The following is a 20,876-nucleotide window of genomic DNA, read 5'->3' as shown; positions in this document are numbered from 1 at the left end:
CTCATAGGCTCCAAAGCCACACTCAGCAAAATCAATAACCCCACTCTCACCATCGACGGCACCACTGTCTCCCCATCTCCCCAGGCCCGCAATCTTGGCGTGATCTTGATTCCACCCTCACCTTGAGCCTCACATCCGCATGTCATTTTAAAATCTCCTTCTTTCATCTCGCAACATCGCCAAACTAGACCCTCTCTCCCACCGCCCGCTGCTGAAAGACTCACATGCCTTCATCTACTCCCGTCTGGACTACTGAACCATTTCTCGGCTCAGCTACACCTACATCAACGACTCAACTGTCCCAGACACGCAGCCGCAAGAATCCTAACCATACCAAATCCTGTCCATCCTCCAGTCTCAAACAACTTCACTGGCTTCCATCTCCACCGATTTCGGTAGGCGGGCGCGACTTGTCTGCAGGGCCTCTGCAGTGTCTGCGTTTTTATATTTATGTCTATGTTTAATGTAGTTTGGTATTTTTGTTGGGGTAATGTGTGTGGGGGGGGGGGGAGTGGGTGTGGGTGGTGTGGGGGGTTGGGGGGACTTTTAATATCTCCCTGCACGGGGACCCGACCTTTTCTTTGTCGGGTCTCCGTTGTCGTTGGGGCTGCAACGAGGAGCGGCCTCCAACAGAAGACCGGGGGCTCAGTGCCGAAAACTCACCTCACCGTGCGGAGCTGGCGAGTCACAGAGCAGGTGGAAGTGTGGTGGAGCTGCTGCGGCCGACCCCCGGAGATTCGATGGCTGCAACTGCGGTTTGGCGACGGCACCGGGAGCCGAGCGGGTAAAGGGAGGGAGAACCCGCTTTTCAGGGCCTACCGTACGAGCGACTTCTCACGCACGAGTTGCGGGGTTGAAGAGGCTCCTGGGCGGGGCCTTACATCACCGCCGACGCGATTGGAATGGCTTGCGGGTCTCTGCGATGCGCACGCGGGGCTCAACACCAGAACCCGGTGTGCGACCTTGCATAACCCGGGGGCTAATGGCCAAGGGACAATAGATCGCCCGTCCGGGGCTTTGACTTTACTCTGACATCGTGGGGGGGATTGCATGGAGAGAAAAGTTTTTTTGGCTTCCATCACAGCAATGTGATGGATGTTTATGTAAAAAATGTTGTGTCTTGGGTCATTGTTGTAATGTATTGCTGCCGCAGAAACGGCATTTCGTTTGGACTAAGGGGGTACAAATGACAATAAAATTGAATTGTAATTGTAATGTAATCACCTACAAAATCCTGATCTCCTACAAAGCCATCTGGCCCCCCCATATCTCACTGACCTCCTCTCCCCCTACCAACCCTCACGGTCCCTCAGATCCACATCAGCCGGTCTCCTCTCCATCTACAAGTCCAACCTCCGCAGTTTTGGGGACAGAGCCTTCTCCAGGGCAGCTCCCAGGCTCTGGAACTCCCTCTCCCCAACTGATCCGCAATTCCGTGTCCCTCACCATCTTCCAGTCCCGCCTCAAGACCCATCTCTTCACCTCTGCCTATCCTTAGCCCCACGTCCCCGTCCCTTTTCATCTGTGCATTAATTGCCTCATACTGTGTTTTGTATTGAATTCTGTCTTTACTTTGTGTACTAGTCATGTCTCTACTATTTATTTCATTCCCCTTACATGTTTTTCCTCTACATGCTCAATTTTTGTAAGGTGTCCTTGAGACTCTTGAAAGGCGCCCATAAATAAAATTTATTATTATTATTAAGGGTAAGGGGTAAGCCATTTAGAATGGAGATGAGGAAAAACGTTCTCACACAGAGAGTAGCGAGTCTGTGGAATTCTCCAGTGGTGGAGGCCGGTTCCCTGGTTGCTTTCAAGAGAGCTCGACAGAGCTCTTAAAGATAGCGGAGTCAAGGGATTTAAGAAGGAACTGCAGATGATGGAAACTCGAAGGTAGACAAAGGTGCTGGAGAAATGCAGCAGGTGCAGCAGCATCTAAGGAGCGAAGGAAATTGGCAACGTTTCGGCCCGAAACCCTTCATCAGTCTGAAGAAGTGTTTCGGCCCGAAACGTTGCCTATTTCCTTCGCTCCTTAGATGCTGCTGCACCCGCTGAGTTTCTCCAGCACCTTTGTCTACCTGCGGAGTCAAGGCATATGGGGAGAAGGCAGGAACGGGGTACTGATTGTGGATGATCAGGCATGATCACATTGAATGGCGGTGCTGGCTCGAGGAGCTGAATGGCCTACTCCTGCACCTATTGTCTATTGTCTCTCACCTTCAACATATGGCGTCTTGTTTTTGATTCCCTACCCTGGGTAAAAGACTCTGTGCATTCACCCCATCAATCCCCGTCATGAATTTATATACCTCCATCAGATCATCCCTTGTGCTCTTGTGCTCCAAGGAATAAAGCCCTGGCCTGCTCAACCTCCCTCTACAGATTAGGCCCCCTCAAGTCCTGGCAACATCCTCATAAGCCGCTGCCTTCTTTGTTCTAATATTTACTGTCACGTTGATAACAGCAATAACAGCAAGCAGTTGGCATTGATCGGGTGGGTGGAGGCCATTGTGGAGCTGTGGTGGCACTGAAGGGTGTGTAACGTGTGCTGAGCCCCTCACACAGTGACCCACCACTGTGGCTTCCCCGCAGTGCGGTGTCAAATAGTCACCTGTAAAATCTGGCCGAGGAAAATACTTGCTCGCGAGAGGCGTGGAGCCCTGGGATCAGTAGGAGGTTGTTCTTCATGCTGGAAAAGGCTCTGGAAGAGAGAACAATCACACGTTTGACCGGCTGGCCTGACTACTGAGCAGGTTAAAGTTTCTATGCCTACAGGCTGCCCAAGTTAAACCCCTGTCCCACGGTACGAGTTCATTCCAAGAGCTCTCCCGAGTTTGCCCTGAGTCGAACTCGAAGATTTACGGTAATGGCCACTTGTCGGTACTCGGGGCTCTCGTGGACATTTTTCATCATGTTGAAAAATCTTCACGAGTCTTCCCGTGCTTACCTGCCGTTAGCGAGTCTTCCCGAGTACCTGCCGTTAGCGCTAGGAGACGTCCCCGAGCTCCGACGTACCCGCTACGTTCATTCTCCGTGCTTACCACCAGTTTGATTTTTTTTAAACTCGGGAGAGCTCTTGGAATGAACTCGTACCGTGGGACGGGGCCATTACTTGAGTTTCCCTTGAGCATCTTATTCAGAGTTTTCACAGTTCTAAAGTGGCTTAAATAAATGGCAGCCTCCCTGCAGTGGGCAGGTTAAACTAATTCTGCTCCAGTGTTTTATGTCATTATTTCAATCCTTCGATTTTGTAAGTGCCTTGTCATTCCCTCCCTCCCATTCATTATTCTGAATGTGTCGCCACATGCTTCCAGCCGTTGCAAAAACCTATTACAATTTTGAAATTTTGCAAAAAGTCCAATATCTTATTTAATTGATTACAGCAAAAAATTTGTAAATATCTACAGTGGGCATAAATACAGTGTGCAACATAACACCACACAAATGGCCCAGCCCCTAATTGAATGCATCTCAAGCAAGTGCAAATGTACTTTAAGAAATCACGTATTGACAATCCAAAATTATTTTCAGTCTCTCTCCCACGCCAGTCAGTTCAACTAAGCGATATGTTGGGATTGCAAGTTGTTCTGGCTTCTCACTGCATTCTTCACTCATGGCTCCGCACAGCCTCCTTACCTCACTTGCCTCTCTCACTGGTTGCCGTTTCCCTATTTTGTTCTCAAAATATTTCCACAATTTGGTGCATCGGGTGGTTGGAGCAGCAACCAAATTTGATTCGACTGGGGAAAAATCAGATCAAGGAGGAGTCTGATAAATTCTTCTCCATTGCTGTGGACTTGATGATTAGTTAGCAGGTCGTAGAGTGGAAACAGGCCCTTTGGCCCAACTTGCCCAGGCTGACCAACATGCTCCATCTACATTAGTCCCACCTGCCCGCGCTTGTCCCAAACCCTCTAAACCTATTCTATCCATGTAGCTGTCCAAATGTCTCTTAAATGATATGATAGTACCTGCCTCAGCTACCTCCTCTAGCAGCCCATTCCATATACCTGCCACCCTTGTAAAAAAGTTACCTCTCAGGTTCCTATTAAATCTTTCTCTCCCCTCACCTGAAACCTATGTCCTCCGATTCTCATTTCCCCTACTCTGTGCATTACCCGATATATTCCTCTTCTGATGAGACATAAAAATAAAAATGTTGCAACCGGCCGGGTGACCAATACATGGAGTAGGCTACAATAGTATTTAACATAGAACAGCACAGCATAGGAACAGGCCCCATCTGCTACAATGTCTGTGCCGAACACAATGGCAAGATAAACTAATCTCCCCTTCCTGGAAGTGACGCATATCCCTTCCATTCCCTGCAGATCCATGTGCCGGTCTAAAAGCCTCCTCAGCACCGCTATCCGATCTGTCTCCACCGCCACCCCTGGCAGCGCGTTCCAGGCACCCAAAGCTGGAGGGGAGAGGGGTGTAGCACTGCCCTCTAATCTTTGACATTTTCACCCTGGGGGAAAAAGTGTCTGACTGTCCACTCCATCTATGCCCTTCCATCTTTACTCTCAAGCCTTTCTTGACGTCCTCTGAGGGAGGGCTATATGTATGTATTTATGTATGTAATTAATCTATGAACCGCTGTTGTATAACGTTAGTACCTCCACCAATGTAAAGCACTTTGGCCAACGAGAGTCGTTTTTAAAATGTGCTATAGAAATAAAAGTGACATGACTTGACTCATAACTTTAGATACTTCTATTCATGTTCTCCTGATGATCCACAGCTGAGCGGACAATCTTCCCAGTATAAGCATGTAGGTAGTTTATATCCAGGTTTGAACCCACTTCCAGGAGTGGACTTACTCTCAGACTTCATGTTCTGCACGTGATTATGCACTTGCCGCAGTGGTGTGGTGTACCCAAATATTCACAGATTTCGGTAATGTCAACACTTTACATAAATAGCAGAGTTTTGAGGCAAAATAGGTTATTCACTTAATGGAAATTGATTGTACACAAGAGTATGAATTATTCAGAGTGATGGGAAGACAGACCCATAATCCGCGGAGCGTGCTATATTGATTTTCTGTCTCGTCTCTGCTGCCACGGTACATCAGTCTCTGAAGCTTCACCAGGAGCAGCTGCTGAGCTCTGGAACAGAAAGATGAAGGCAGAGGATTACACATACAGGACTCTGGTTGATCCCGGCATGCTTCCACTTTAATGTTGCCGTGGCTGGTTCGATGCCCGTGACTGAACACCATGCTCTTCATCGGTCTGAAGAAGAGTCCCGACCCAAAATGTCACCTATCCATGTTCTCCACAGATGCTGCCTGACCCGCTGAGTTACTCCAGCACTCTGTGAAACGTCACCTATCCATGTTCTCCACAGATGCTGCCTGACCCGCTGAGTTACTCCAGCACTCTGTGAAACGTCACCTATCCATGTTCTCCACAGATGCTGCCTTACTCGCTGAGTTACTCCAGCACTCTGTGAAACGTCACCTATCCATGTTCTCCACAGATGCTGCCTGACCCACTCAGTTATGGTGCAGCAGCATCTATGGAGCTAAGGAAATAGGCAACGTTTCGGGCCGAAATCCTTCTGGAAATAGGCAACGTTTCGGGCCAAAACCCTTACGGGTTTCGGCCCGAAACGGTGCCTATTTCCTTAGCTCCATAGATGCTGCCTGACCCGCTGAGTTACTCCAGCACTCTGTGAAACGTCACCTACCCATGTTCTCCAGAGATGCTGCCTGACCTGCTGAGTTACTCCAGCACTTTGTGTCCATTTGTGTATCAACCAGCATCTGCAGTTCCTTATTTCTAAATTCTGCTTTCTCAGAAACAGCAAGGATCTAACTGACTCTTTATTTAGTTTCCTTCTTTAGATTTGTGAATTCTCTCCCTAAACATACATTTCTCTCCCTTTACAGTTTAGGTTAGTGTAGTTTAGAGATACAGCACGGATACAAGCACTTCAGCCCACCAAGTCCACGCCCGCCAAGTCCACACCAACCATTGATCACCCGTTCACACTAGAAACAAAGAACTGCAGGTGCAGGTTAATACACAAATGGACACAAAGTGCTGGAGTAACTCAGTGGGTTTCTGCAGTTCTCTGTTTCACCATCCTCTTCCAACTGGCTCAATGTGCAAGACTAGGAACTGGTTGATCACCTCCAGCTGAAAGAGTCACTTGGCAGCATTATGCCCCTGTCCCACTTAGGCGAATTTTAGGCAACTACAGGCGACTAGGCTGTCGCCACATGGTTGCCGGGGTGTCGCCTGTATGGTCTCCTCAGTCGCCCAAAGAGTCATAGTTATTTTCTGGTCGCCGCTGGATTTTGAAATGTTCAAAACTTTTCAGCGACAGTCGGCGCCCGTGGGCTAGACGCCAACGACGTGTCTTCCTTAGTGAAGACAGAACCAAAGTACTTGTTTAACTGTTCTGCCATTTCCTTGTTTCCCATTATAAATTCACCTGTCTCTGACTCTGAGGAAGAAAATTAATAAATGTGGGGACATCCCTAGAACACTAGAAGCATCTGAAAGATAGAGTAACGATATTAACGTTATCAAGTTATAAATATACTTTAATAAGGCAAACAGGAAAGAGACCTCTGGATGGCACAGTGGCACAGCTGGTAGTGCTGCTGCCTCACAGTGCCAGAGACCCAGATTCAATCCCGATATCGGTTGCTGTCTGTGTGGAGTTTGCACGTTCTCCCTGTGACCATGTGGGTTTTCTCCGGGTGCTCCTGTTTCCTCCCGCATCCCAAAGACATGCGGGATACTGAGTTGGATGATCAGCCATGATCATATTGAATGGCGGTGCAGGCTCGAAGGGCCGAATGGCCTACTCCTGCACCTATTTTCTATGTTTCTATGTTTCTATAGGTTAAATTGCCTTTTATAAAACTGCCCAAGTGTCGGGCATGGATGAGAAAGTGAGATAAGGTAGAATTAGTGTGAACGGACGGTAGGCCTAAGGGCCCGTCACCATGCTATATATCTAAACTCTAAGACAATGTGATCAAATGGGGTGGGAGATTGCAACCTGCATGTGTTTCGACAAATGCAATCAACCTGGCGTGCACAATCAAATAAGATCAAGTAGCACAAGTTGTCCTATAACTTTAGACTGTGCATGCCATACACTAGAAGACGAAGAAGAATGTGATCAAAACTAAAATCTCTACACATTTGCCTCTACTTCCTCGCTGTTGGAGCCCCAGTTAAAATCATCCCCGACTCACAATCACCAGAATCAATTATCCATTCGTTATTACATTGCTACCTGTGGAAAATGTTGTTGAATTTATTGCTGTATTTGCTGCTTCATCCACCCTTGAAAAGTACATCATTAGCTGGAAACCACTTCAGGGTAACTGAGACTCAAATGCAAGTTGCTGTTCAGCTTAGAAAGATTAAAAATGTCATGGCCGTTTTTGTGTCTGGTTTCTGCCTGAATCTGCATGTTCAAGAACTGATGGGCATGAATCCATGACAAAGGCACTCACTCCACTGTTTCCACAGAGTGTGCATGAGCATTGCTTGCTTGCCGCACAAACATAGATCACTTGACAATTATTCACATGAAATTGAATCTGCCAGCTGTTTGCCTAGCCTGCCTGTGTTGTTCTGAATTATTTAATAGCAAAACCTCACGGCTTTGGAGCCATCAGCAGGTTTTTGAGGCTGCATTCCCCTTACACAAGTCGAGGAAAGTTCTCTTTATCTGACAACAGTACTGTAAACCCTCGCAATAACGGACCTCAAGGCAGCCGATTTCAGTTATAGCAGACCGAGGCTCTCGTTCATAAGGTCATAAGTGATAGGATTAGAATTAGTCACGGTGGCGCAGCGGGAGAGTTGCTCCCTTACAGCGAATGCAGCGCCGGAGACCCGGGTTCGATCCCGACTACGGGTGCTGTCTGTACGGAGTTTGTACGTTCTCCCTGTGACCGGTGTGGGTTTTCTCCGAGATCTTCGGTTTCCTCCCACATTCCAAAGACGTACAGGTTTGTAGGTTAATTGGCTTGGTAAATGTAAAAATTGTCCCTAATGGGTGTAGGATAGTGTTAATCTGCGGGGATCGCTGGTCGGCACAGACCTGGTGGGCCGAAGGGCCTGTTTCCACGCTGAAATTCTAAACTAAAAAAAAGACCATTCGGCCCATCAAGTCTACTGTGCCATTTAATCATGGCTGATCTATCTCTCCCTCCTATTCCTGGGATCATTCTTGTAAACCTCCTCCCGACCCTCTCCAGAGCCAGCACATCCTTCCTCAGATATGGTGCCCAAAGTTGCTCACAATACAGTTGCACCATTGCACCGTCCCCCCCCCCCCCTCCCCACGCCCGCCAGTTACCCGGCGTGCTGGCACCACGCGGCGGGAGCTTCCGGTTGCCGGAGCGGGGAGAGCGAGCTGCGTGGAGGTGGCTCGAAGGGCCGAATGGCCTACTCCTGCTCCTATTTTCTACGTTCCCAGTATATTCTCCCAACATACAACAGTACAGCACAGGAACAGGCCCTTCGGCCCACATTGTCCGTGCCCAACATGATGCCAGGATACACTAGCCTCATCTTCCTGCAGTCTTCGGAGAGTGCACGGAATATCATCTTCAAACACAATGAAATTGGGAATGCATTTTCCAAAACTTATGTTGGATTCTTTTGAGCTGGTACTTTAAAATTGCAATTTTGCATCATGATGGATGCAGGCAGTGAGGGCATGAGGTCACTGGGAGCCTGTGGTTGTGTGGAGGTAACTGCATCCCCGCACTATGTTGAATTCTATTCGAGCTGACAGCTCAGCGAAGAGGCCACACTTGTGATCTCCAGGAAAACAACGCATACACATAACCACAACGCACGATATCTAACACAATAATAGATCAAAATAAAACATAACAGCAGCTTCCAAACCCTGCACTGCTGCTTCATTTCATTTGTTATCCCTGTAAATCCAACGTAAACATTTTCAACAAATGAATGCAGATAAAAATGCTGGAGAAACTCAGTGGGCGAGGCAGCATCTATGGAGCGAAGGAATAGGTGACATTTCGGGTCCAGACCCTTCTTCAGACTGGTACGGGGTGGGGGGGGGGGGGCGGGAAGAAGAAAGGAAGAGGCGGAGACAGTGGGCTGTGGGAGAGCTGGGGAGGGGAGGGGAAGGAGGAAGAAAGCAGGGACTACCTGAAATTGGAGAAGTCAATGTTCATACCGCACCCAAGCGAAATGTGAGGTGCTGCTCCTCCAATTTGCGGTGGGACTCACTCTGGCCATGGAGGAGGCCCAGGACAAAACGGTCGGAGGTTTAGATTAACCACTGTTCATCTAACTGAAAATGTTAGAAGGTAAAAAAAGGTACAGAGTGCTGGAGTAACTTAGTGGGTCAGGCAGCAACCCTGGAGAACGTGGATTGGTGACGTTTCACATTGGGATTTTCCTTCAGACTCAAGTCCTATTCATGTTCTCCAGGGAAGCTGCCTGACCCCCTGAGTTAATCCCGTATTTTGTGCCTCTTTTTGTAAACCAGAATATCCATTTCCTTGTTTCTATGTGTTAGTTGGCAAATTCACCTCAGTTATAGATAACAAAATATCCCGTTAAAACAGCCAAACTTGTTATATGAGGGAAGCGGAGAGCGTTAGGGGCAGGGTTAGGGTGAGCAAATAGCGGTGGGAGTGGGGGGGGAGGAGGTGGGGTTCAGAAAAAAAGAGAATGGTTCAATGTTATTTTATTGTCACGTGTACCTAAATACAGTGACATTCTATTTTATACACTGTTCAATTGAATAAAATGTTACTGCATACGCACGCATGCGTAGTACAAGCGGTCACAGTGGCGCAGCGGTAGAGTTGCTGCCTTACAGTGAATGCAGCGCTGGAGATCCGGGTTCAACCCCGACCACGGGTGCGGTGGGCTGAATGGCCTGTGTCTCCCATGCTGTATCACTCAACTATCTCCAACAAGAGGCAGTGTAACCACCTGTCCTTGGCGGTCAATGTCCCTTGTCCAGCACCACACATTCAACAATACAGGAGCCACCACATTCCAGGATTGGATCAGTAAAGTGAGTACTTTAATTACAAGAACAACTCACAGAGGCAGGGAGCCCAGAGGACAGTGACCTGTCTCTTGACTGTCTTCAGATTCAGGGACAGTTTCTTCCCAGCTGTTCTCAGGCAACTGAATCATCCCATCACCAGCTAGAGAGCGGTCATGAACTATTATCTACCTCATTGGAGACCCTCGGACTATCTTTGATCGGACCTTCCTGGCTTTATCTTGCACTAAACTTTATTCCTTTATCGTGTATCTGTAAACTGTAAATGGCTCGACTGTGATCATGTATTGTCTTTCCGTTCACCGGTAAGTATGCAACTAAAGCTTTTCACTGTACCTCGGTACGTGTGACAATAAACTAAAATCAAACTTGAACATCCCAGAGCCTTGCATTGATCGCCAGGACCATGATGCCACATTGGACATGACCATGGGTGAGTGTAACTCCGACAATGCTCAAGAAGCTCAACAGCAGCCAGGACTAACCAACCTTCTTGATTGGTGTCCACTCCACCGTGGCTCATCAGCCAGCAGCCTGTCCCGTGAACGCAATGCACTGCAGGTACTTGCCTCAGCAACGACAAAAACACCGAGCTAGATCCAAATCCAACAAGGCACAAAATGCCATCGTATCTCAGCAGGTCAGACAGCGTCCCTGGAGGACATGGACGGGTAACGTCTCATAGAAACATAGAAAATAGGTGCAGGAGTAGGCCATTCGGCCCTTCGAGCCTGCACCGCCATTCAATATGATCATGGCTGATCATCCAACTCAGTATCCTGTACCTGCCTTCTCTCCATACCCCCTGATCCCTTTAGCCACAAGGGCCACATCTAACTCCCTCTAAAATATAGCCAATGAACTGGCCTCAACTACCTTCTGTGGCAGAGAATTCCAGAGATTCACCACTCTCTGGGTGAAAAATGTTTTCCTCATCTCGGTCCTAAAAGATTTTCCCCTTATCCTTAAACTGTGACCCCTTGTTCTGGACTTCCCCAACATCGGGAACAATCTTCCTGCATCTAGCCTGTCCAACCCCTTAAGGGACCCTTCATCGGACCAAATCCCAAGCCTTTACCACCAAGAAGGACGTGGGCAGCAGAGGTTTAAAGACCCCATGTCTGCAGGTTCCCCTCCATCACACACCATCCTTACTTGACAATAGATTGCTGTTCCTTCATGATTGCGGGGACCCAACCTGAGCAGTCCTGACCCATCACAACTCTGGGCACACCCTCACCGGAGGGACTGCAGCATTTCACCATTCCTCTTCAAGGGCATTTAGGATAGGCAATAGATAGAGTCATAGAGTAATACAGTGTGGAAACGGGCCCTTTGGCCCAACTCGCCCACACCGGCCAACAATGTCCCAGCTACCCTAGTCCCACTTGGTCCGCACTTGGTCCATAACTCTCCAAACCTGTCCTATCCATGTACCTGTCCAACTGTTTCTTAAATGATGGGATAGTTCCAGCCTCAACTACCTCCTCTGGCAGCTTGTTCCATACATACACCCACCACCCTCTGTGTGAAAAAGTTACCCCTCTGATTCCTTTTAAATCTTTCCCCTTCACTTTAACCTATGTCCTTTGGTCCTCGATTCCCCTACTCTGGATAAAAGACTGTGCATCTACCCGATCTATTCCTCTCATGATTTTATACACTTCTATAAGATCTCCCCTCATCTTCCAGCGCTCCATGAAATAGAGACCCAGCATGCTCAACCTCTCCCTATAGCTCACACCCTCTAGTCCTGGCAACATCCTCGTAAATCTTTTCTTTGCCAACATCCCAGAAAAGTATAAGGAAAAGTTTAAAAACTAGATGAATACAACGAAAACAAAATAATTGGCAGGCCATTGGGAGAGAGGAGTGGCAGTGGAACCAATCTGATAGCTGGTTCAAAGAGCAGCACAGTATATGACAGCGTTATCAGATTTCCTCTGTGCCGTTTAATCCTCCGATTATGCTCCAAGAATTGTCTGAAAGTGGGCGCAAGATGAGTTATGCTCATTAATGCCAGCAGAAATGTTGCCACAAATACAAGACAGATTTCTTCATCTTAGCAGCGGCCAGTTGTGTTGCTAATATTAGCAACTGGAACATAATATTAATCCTTGTTCCAGATATCAGTTGCAGATGGGAACTTCTGGGTCTGTTTCCCACTGAATGGCAGATATTTAACACTCTATGCTGATAGAAAGGCCTGTGAATGTTTAGAGATATACAGAATGGAAACAGGCCATTCGGCCCAGAGTCCACGCCAACCATCCGGCCACACTAGTTCTATGTTATCCCACTTTCTCATCCACTCCCCAAACACTAGGGGTAATTTTACAGTTAACCTCCAAACATGTAGGTCTTTGGGATGTGGGAGGAATGTGGAGCATCTGAAGGAACGCACCACGCCCGCGGTCACAGGGAGAACGTGCAAACTCCACACAGACAGCACCCGAGGTCAGGATCAAACCGGGGTCTCTGCATCTTCCAGCATCTGCAGTTTTTTTGTGTCTCCAAATGTATTGTTAATTTGTGCATCTCTAATCTATCAAAATTCCAATTCTCCCTACTACGATCAGTCACAAGAAGGCTCCCAACCCAAAACATCATTCATCCATTTTCTCCAGAGATGCTGCCAGACCCGCTGAGTTACTCCAACACTTTGCGTCTATTTATAATATTTCCAAAGTTGCCCTCTCCCAATAAGCACAAAGATAAAAAATAATCAACACACAGTTATATAGCATCATGATCACTGAACATCCTAGATACTCCCAGGCCTAAATGTATTTCTTAATATATTTCTGAATATCTTAACATATTTCTAATTGTAGTTCTTTGTCCTTAAATGTAGAGACTACTATAATCTTTGGAATTTTACAAGTGATTATACAAGCAGGGTGGCGCAGTGGTAGAGTTGCTGCCTTACAGCGCCAGAGACCCGGGTTTGATCCCGATTGCGGATGCCGTTTCTTTCAGAGTTTGTACGTTCTCCCCGTGACCTGCGTGAGTTTCTCTGGGGTCTTTGGTGTCCTCCCACGCTCCAAAGACGTGCAGGTTTGTAGGTTAATTGGCTTCGGTATAAATGTAAATTGTCCCTGATGTGTGTAGGATAATGTTAATGTGCGGGGATAGCTGGTTGGCATGGACTCGGTGGGCCGAAGGGCCTGTTTCCGCACTGTGTCTCTAAACTAAAGCAATTAGTTCCATGCACAACATCCTGATAACAAGCAGATAAACTTCCTGCCGGGGAGGTAATTGATAAATAATCCATAACCTACACGTCAGAGATTGCTCTCTCTCTCTCTCTCTGGCAGGGACAAAGGATCTTTGGTAACAGACATCTAACCTTCCATTCAGCGAGCATCTCCAAATAAACAGCTTACCCATCTGTGACGATCAGTGTGGATTCCATGCTCAACACTCCGGGATGAGTCAGATTCCCACAACCTTCCAATGTAGAAGTGAAAACTTATAACTGGTAGGAGCTTCCCAACTTATAAATGTTGTCGGTTTAATACCACATTAAAGTTTCTTTCAGCTTTCAAATTGAAAAAAAAAGGATGAAAGACTTGATTTTATAAAGTGCCTCTCGGTTCATGTTTCAAGGCAACTTGAAGCATTTTACAGCCAATTGTCCCTTTGAAGTAAAAACAGAACATGCTGGAAAAATGCAGGTGTTACATAAAAAAACAGAGCACAGCACAGAAGCAGGCCCTTCGGCCCATCAAGTCCATGCCGAACATGATGTCAAGTTGGACAGCATTTGGGAGGAGAGCATTTATCAATATATCAAGTCTTAAAAAGTATTTTAAAATTCTTAAGGGGTTGGACAGGCTAGATGCAGGAAGATTGTTCCCAATGTTGGGGAAGTCCAGAACAAGGGGTCACAGCTTAAGGATAAGGGGGTAATCTTTTAGGACCGAGATGAGAAAAACATTTTTCACACAGAGAGTGGTGAATCTCTGGAATTCTCTGCCACAGAAGGTAGTTGAGGCCAGTTCATTGGCTATATTTAAGAGGGAGTTAGATGTGGCCCTTGTGGCTCAAGGGATCAGGGGGTATGGAGAGAAGGCAGGTAACAGGATACTGAGTTGGATGATCAGCCATGATCATATTGAATGGCGGTGCAGGCTCGAAGGGCCGAATGACCTACTCCTGCACCTATTTTCTATGTTTCTATATTTCTATGCTGCCGAACCTGCTGAGTTACTCCGGCACTATGTGTCCGTTTACTCTTCATAACTTGTTTAAGAAGGAACTGCAGATGCTGGAAAATCGACGGTAGACAAAAGTGCTGGAGAAACTCAGCGGGTGCAGCAGCATCTATGGAGCGAAGGAAATAGGCAACGTTTCGTCCCGAAACGTTGCCTATTTCCTTCGCTCCATAGATGCTGCTGCACCCACTGAGTTTCTCCAGCACTTTTGTCCACTCTTCATAACTGATATTCTACAATGCTGAGAACCGCATTCTGAGCTCTTACTTTTTATTGTACTTGAGTTTGAACGGATTGTATCTATGAATGGTATATCTGATCTGTTTGAACAACATGCCAAACAAAGATTGTCACTGTACCAAAAGTAAACAAACCTTAAACACACAACCTTCTAACTTAGAAGCGAAAATGTTCCCATTTAGCCAAGACTGACTTTGTTCCAAATGGATTCAAACTATTCCCTTTCGTCTTTAACATTTTCATCCTGGGAAAGAGGTCCTGACTGTCTAGGAAGGAACTGCAGATGCTGGATATACACCGAAGATAGATACAAAATGCTGGAGTAACTCATTGGAACAGGCAGTACCTCTGGGGAGAAGGAATGGGTGATGTTTCAGATCGAGACCCTTCTTCAGACTGAGAGTCAGGGCAGAGGGAGTCCAGAGATATAGAAACACAGACATAGAAAATACGTGCAGGAGTAGGCCATTCGGCCCTTCGAGGCTGCACCGCCATTCAATATGATCATGGTTGATCATCCAACTCAGTATCTTGTACCTACCTCCTCTCCATACCCCCTGATCCTTTTAGCCACAAGGGCCACATCTAACTCCCTCTTAAATATAGCCAATGAACTGGCCTCAACTACCTTCTGTGGCAGAGAATTCCACAGATTCACAACTCTCTGTGTGAAAAATGTTCCTCTCATCTCGGTCCCAAAAGACTTCCCCCTTATCCTTAAACTGTGACCCCTTGTTCTGGACTTCCCCAACATCGGGAGCAATCTTCCTCCATCTAGCCTGTCCAACCCCTTAAGGGTATGGAAGGGTAAGGTGTGAAAACGACAGATAATAAGGTCATAAGGAACAGGAGTAGATTTCGGCCATTCGGCCCATCAAGTCTACTCTGCCATTCAATCTTGGCTGATCAATCTCTCCCTCCTAACCCATTCAACTGCCTTCCCCCCAGAACCCCTGACACCCGTACTAATCAAGAATCCATCTACCTCGGCCTTAAAAATATCCACAGACTTGGCCTCCACAGCCTTCTGTGTGGCAAAGAATTCCACAGATTCACCTCCCTCTGATTAAAGCAGACAATGGTAAGGACAGGTAGAAACATTGTCTCTGCCTCTCAGTACAACACAGTCCATGGGTCCAAGTACCAATAGTCTGCATCCTTAATCGCACCTTCTTGTCAAAAATTCTATTAACTAGTGTATTGATTAATAAAAAGCTTTAAGGCTAAATAATATTTCATTCCCTGTGATCCGAGCCATTTACAGTGAGCACAGACTACTATGCTTGTACTCCACAAGAATACTTAAGATAGATGGGATTGCTTCGGATATATTTGAAATGGCAATAAATTCTCTCAGATGTGAACTGCTGCCCCTCTGTTATCTATCCTCTGGGTGGCACTGCATTCGTTTTTTAATGCCAGATAATAAATATATTCAGCTCCTTTCAAAGATAACTTTATTTGAGTGTCGGTTTCATTTGCTTAATGGATAAATATTCTTTCTTTGCAGTCCCCCGATTCTGTGTCCAATAGTATGTTTCAAATTGGATGCTTCTGAAAATGGCCGTAGGAAAAGAGACAATGAGTGGTGGAATGATAAAAAAATAATTGGAAGATTTTGCAAAGAGCCAGCGCAGTATTAAGGTTCAGAAGCTTCAATGCCTGCACCATCAGACCCAGGAACAGTTTCTTCCCCTCTGTTATCAAGCTTCTGAACAGTCCTTCCATAAGCTAGGGTACTGCCGATTCTGTGGAATTCTCTGCCTCAGAGGGCGGTGGAGGCCTGTTCTTTGGATGTTTTTAAGAGAGAGCTCTTACAGATAGCGGAGTCAGGGGATATGGGGAGGAGGCAGGAACGGGGTACTGATTGGGAATGATCAGCCATGATCACATTGAATGGCGGTGCTGGCTCGAAGGGCCGAATGGCCTACTCCTACACCTAGTGTCTATTGCCTCTACCCCATTGTGGACATTGGGCTGTGTCTGGGGAACTGATGCGCTACAATGCTGAGAACTATATTCTGCACTCTGTATCTGCCCCTTTGCTCCACATCCCAACAATACCTGCCTCACCTTCACTCCTCACTCATCCTTTCTACCATCTGTCCTGGTTGCTGAGGATACAAAGTTCACAGCCTGATGCAACAAATGCTTTGACCCGCGCCTTCCCATCACCAGCTGTCAAAGCTGAAAAGACTTTCACATTCATAGAAAAAACATAGAAAATAGGTGCAGGAGGAGGCCATTCGGCCCTTCGAGCCAGCACCGTCATTCATTGTGATCATGGCTGATCATCCCCTATCAATAACGTGTGCCTGCATCACAAACAATGAAACCATTTTTTTTTAGATAGTGAAAGGCCTGGATAGAGTGGATGTGGAGAGGATGTTTCCACTAGAGGGAGAATCTACGACCAGAGGTTAATAACCTCAGAATGAAAAGACATTCCTTTAGGAAAGAGATGAGAAGGAATTTCTTTAGTTAGAGGCTGGTGAATCTGTGGAATTCTTTGCCACAGAAGGCTGTGGAGGCCAAGTCAATAGATATTTTTAAGGCAGAGATAGATAGATTCTTGACTAGTACAGGTGTCAAGGTGTTATTGTCGTAAACAATCTATCCTAAGTGTAGCCAAACAAAATGATTCACCATCTTACAGAGAGAGGGTATTTGGTGCTTTGACCATTCACAGTCGCTAGATTCATCTCGAGTTGACCCCACTTTGGCCTCCATGTCCTCAGGCTCCACAGTTACAAACAATTATTTGTTCAAGATTATCTGGAGGAGCACGATAGTCAAAATGCAATTGGAAAACCTAGTGCGTTAAATCCCGATCCCAGTTACCTGCAGCAACTCGGAATGGTGCCTCTTTCCAGGTCCTTGTCGGTGAACAGGTCGACTCGAGAGCACAGCCATTCACATCTGCCCTGGAACATGGTGTCTAAGACGTGAATGATCTCGTCACACTTCACGCACATCGAGCAGCTGTCCGTCTGCCCGGCGATACTCAGATTGGCTCGAACGTAAAACGAATCCCCCGACGTGATGCAGCCATCTTCCAGATCCTTTTGCAGTTTCTTGTAACCTTGAGAATAAACACAGCAGGGACATTTTATAATTTACAGAAGCCAATGAACCTACAAACCCTCGCGTCTGTGGAGTGTGGGAGGAAACCGCAGCTCCCGGAGAAAACCCACGCAGGTCACGGGTAGAACGTGCAAACTCCGTACAGACAACACTTGTAGTCAAAATTGAACCCGTGTCTCTGGCGCTGTGAGGCTGCAACTCTAGCGCTGCACCACCGTGCTGGGTGCTCTGATTTCCTCCCACATCCCCAAAGCTGTGCAGTTTTGTCAATGAGTTTGCCTCTTAGATTCCCCCTGGTGTGTAGGGAGTGGATGCAAAAATGGAATGGCATAGAACTAGTGTGATCGATGGTCAGTGTGGACTCGGTGGGCCGAAGGGCCTGTTTCCAAACTGTATGTTTGTATCAATGAATCGTAGGTTGACTCTCTGTCCTACTGATGGGTGACCATCATAAATAAACCACCAGCCGATACACCTGGCCAGTCTAGAGAATGGACCCCACCTGAAATGTCATAGAAACATAGAAAATAGGTGCAGGAGGAGGCCATTCGGCCCTTCGAGCCAGCACCGCCATTCATTGTGATCATGGCTGATCGTCCCCTATCAATAACCCGTGCCTGCCTTCTCCCTATATCCCTTGACTCCACTAGCCCCTGGAGCTCTATCTAACTCTCTCTTAAATCCATCCAGTGACTTGGCCTCCACTGCCTTCTCTCAACTCACATTCACAACTCTCTGGGTGAAAACGTTTTTTCTCACCTCAGTCTTAAATGACCTCCCCTTTATTCTAAGACTGTGGCCCTGTCCATTCCCTCCACAGATGCTGCCTGACTCACTGAGTTCCTCCAGCACTTCTTAAGTTCATGTGTTTATGTTATAGGAACAATATCTACTCCGCAATTCACTCATGGCTGATATAACTTTCCCTCTCAACCCCATTCCCCCACCCAGTCCCCATAGCCCCCGACACCCATACTAATCAAGACACTTTGTGCCTTGCTGCAGATTGCAGCATTCAAGGTTCCTTGTGCAGACATTAGAATGCATGCAAGAGAATCATCAACCCTGTTCGATATCTGTTCCACTTGGCCAGGCATTTGACCTCCCTCCTGTAGAGAATGGGCATAAAATGATTAACATCTTCAAGTGATAAATTGCAGGGGTGATGGCCCAGTGTGTTGTGCTGCTGCACCCATCCCAGCTTTATTGCAAATCAATTCGTTAGTAAATTAAATTCAGGAAACAGCTCACCACCTCAGAGCAAGGGACTCCTGAGGATTTCCAAATGGTTATTGTTCTGAATCTAAAATTTAAATGGTCCATTTTGAGCCTGGTGAAGAGGAAGCACAAATGATGTTTTGTGTGTGGAGATCACATAATTTAATCCCTCTCATCAGTGTTATGGACTCCGTTTAGTTTAGAGATGCAGCGGGGAAATAGGCCCTTCAGCCCACCAAGAATAGACAATAAACAATAGACAATAGGTGCAGGAATAAGCCATTCGGCCCTTCAAGCCAGCACCGCCATTCAATGTGATCATGGCTGATCATCCCCAATCAGTACCCCGTTCCTGCCTTCTCCCCAGCGCTATTTTTAAGAGCCCTATCTAGACCTCTCTTGAAAGCATCCAGAGAACCTGTCTCCACCGCCCTCTGAGGCAGAGAATTCCACAGACTCACCACTCTCTGTGAGAAAATGTGTTTCCTCGTCTCCGTTCTAAATGGCTGACTCCTTATTCTTAAACTGTGGTCCCTGGATCTGGTCTCCCCCAACATCGGGAACATGTTTCCTGCCTCTAGCGTGTCCAAGCCCTTAACAATCTTATATGTTTCAATGAGATATCCATTCATCCTTCTAAACTCGAGAGTATACAAGCCCAGCTGCTCCATTCTCTCAGCATATGCCAGTCCCGCAATCCTGGGAATTAACCTTGTAAACCTACGCTGCATTCCCTCATTAGCAAGAATGTCCTTCCTCAAATTAGGGGACCAAAACTGCACACAATACTCCAGGTGTGGTCTCACTAGGGCATCGATTACCCATGCAAACTAGTTCCAGATCATCCCACTTTTTCTGCACGTTCAAGGCAATGTTACTGGTGCCTTTGGGATGTGGGAGGAAACAGGAGCACCCGGAGGAAACCCACGCGGTCATAGGGAGAACGTGCAAACTCCACACAAATAGCACCCGAGGTCAGGATCGAACCTGGGTGGGTCACGGGCGCTGTGAGGCAGCGACTCTACCCGCTGCGCCACCGTGTCGCGCCAGTTTCTGCTGCTGCTCCTGATTTGTAGAGGGCCGGTTTTTTCTACACAAAGCATGACCATGAAAAAGATGTTCATGCTTCAGTGAAGATTATCAAATTCAATACACAGACTTGAATAGGCAGCTTCACACCCCAGCCTATAACTAAAACTCCATCCATTGTGGCTTGCAGGTTAGATTTAAAATTGTATCCATGCTTGAGTAAACAGCCGCAACTTTCATTCGCATTTTAGAAACATATTATTTCTTTTGCTTAGGTTTGAAGCATGCCAATAAAGAGCTTGTGCGGGGTGAAAGGCAAGCACAACAAGTCCCTTGTAACAGCATCAAAGTGACGACAAATGCGGTCGCAATAGAGACTGCGAGAGTTTCAGGAGGTCACTTGACATCATGCTTTGCCCCCATCTGGGTGCTTCTTCCTCATACAGACATGTATACATGACTGGAGAGAAGGAATGGGTGACGTTTCGGGTCGAGATCCTTCTTCAGACCCAAAACATCACCCATTCCTCCTCTCCAGCAATGCTGCCTGTCCCGCCGAGTTACTCCAGCTCTTTGTGTCCTTCTTCAGTTTAAACCAGCATCTGCAGTTCCTTCCTACACATGTTCCAGACGCTGAACACAGCACAGTACAGCACCAGGAACAGGCCCTTCGGCCCGCAACATCCCAGCCAAACATGGTGCCAAGTTCATCCCATCTTCCTGCAGGTGATCCATATCCCTGCATTGCGACGTGCCCATCTTAAAGCCTCTAAAACATGTATCACGCATATACACTCGTATCTGCCTCCACCGCCACCCCTGGCAGCATGTTCCAGGCACCCACCCCTCTTTGTAAAATAACTTGCCCCACACATCTCTTTAAAACTATGCCTTCTAGCCCTTGATATTCCCACCCTGGGTAAAAGGTTCTGACTGTCATCTGTCAGCTTGTTCCATACACCCACCACCCTTTGTGTGAAAATGTTACCCCTCAGATTCCTATTAAATCTTTTCCCTCTTCACCTTAAACCTATGTCCTCTGGTCCTCGATTC

The 20,876-nt window shown here is 47.0% G+C and overlaps 1 protein-coding gene across 3 annotated transcripts in view; it reads right to left on the bottom strand.

The window, feature by feature from the left end:
- The window catches only part of card11 (caspase recruitment domain family member 11), a 224,257-nt gene that overhangs the window by 18,963 nt on the left and 184,418 nt on the right, over positions 1 to 20,876 (bottom strand). For all 3 annotated transcript variants that reach the window (XM_033041134.1, XM_033041137.1, XM_033041135.1), the window contains 3 exons: positions 17,334 to 17,574; positions 5,015 to 5,111; positions 2,612 to 2,701 (listed from right to left, as the gene is read on the bottom strand). In XM_033041134.1, coding sequence (XP_032897025.1) covers positions 2,612 to 2,701; positions 5,015 to 5,111; positions 17,334 to 17,574 — 428 coding nt within the window. The remainder of the gene's footprint in view (positions 1 to 2,611; positions 2,702 to 5,014; positions 5,112 to 17,333; positions 17,575 to 20,876) is intronic.

This window comes from Amblyraja radiata, chromosome 22, assembly GCF_010909765.2.
Source record: "Amblyraja radiata isolate CabotCenter1 chromosome 22, sAmbRad1.1.pri, whole genome shotgun sequence".
NCBI lineage: Eukaryota > Metazoa > Chordata > Chondrichthyes > Rajiformes > Rajidae > Amblyraja > Amblyraja radiata.
Note: the sequence above shows the minus strand (reverse complement) of the source record. Positions and strands in the feature narration are given on the sequence as shown.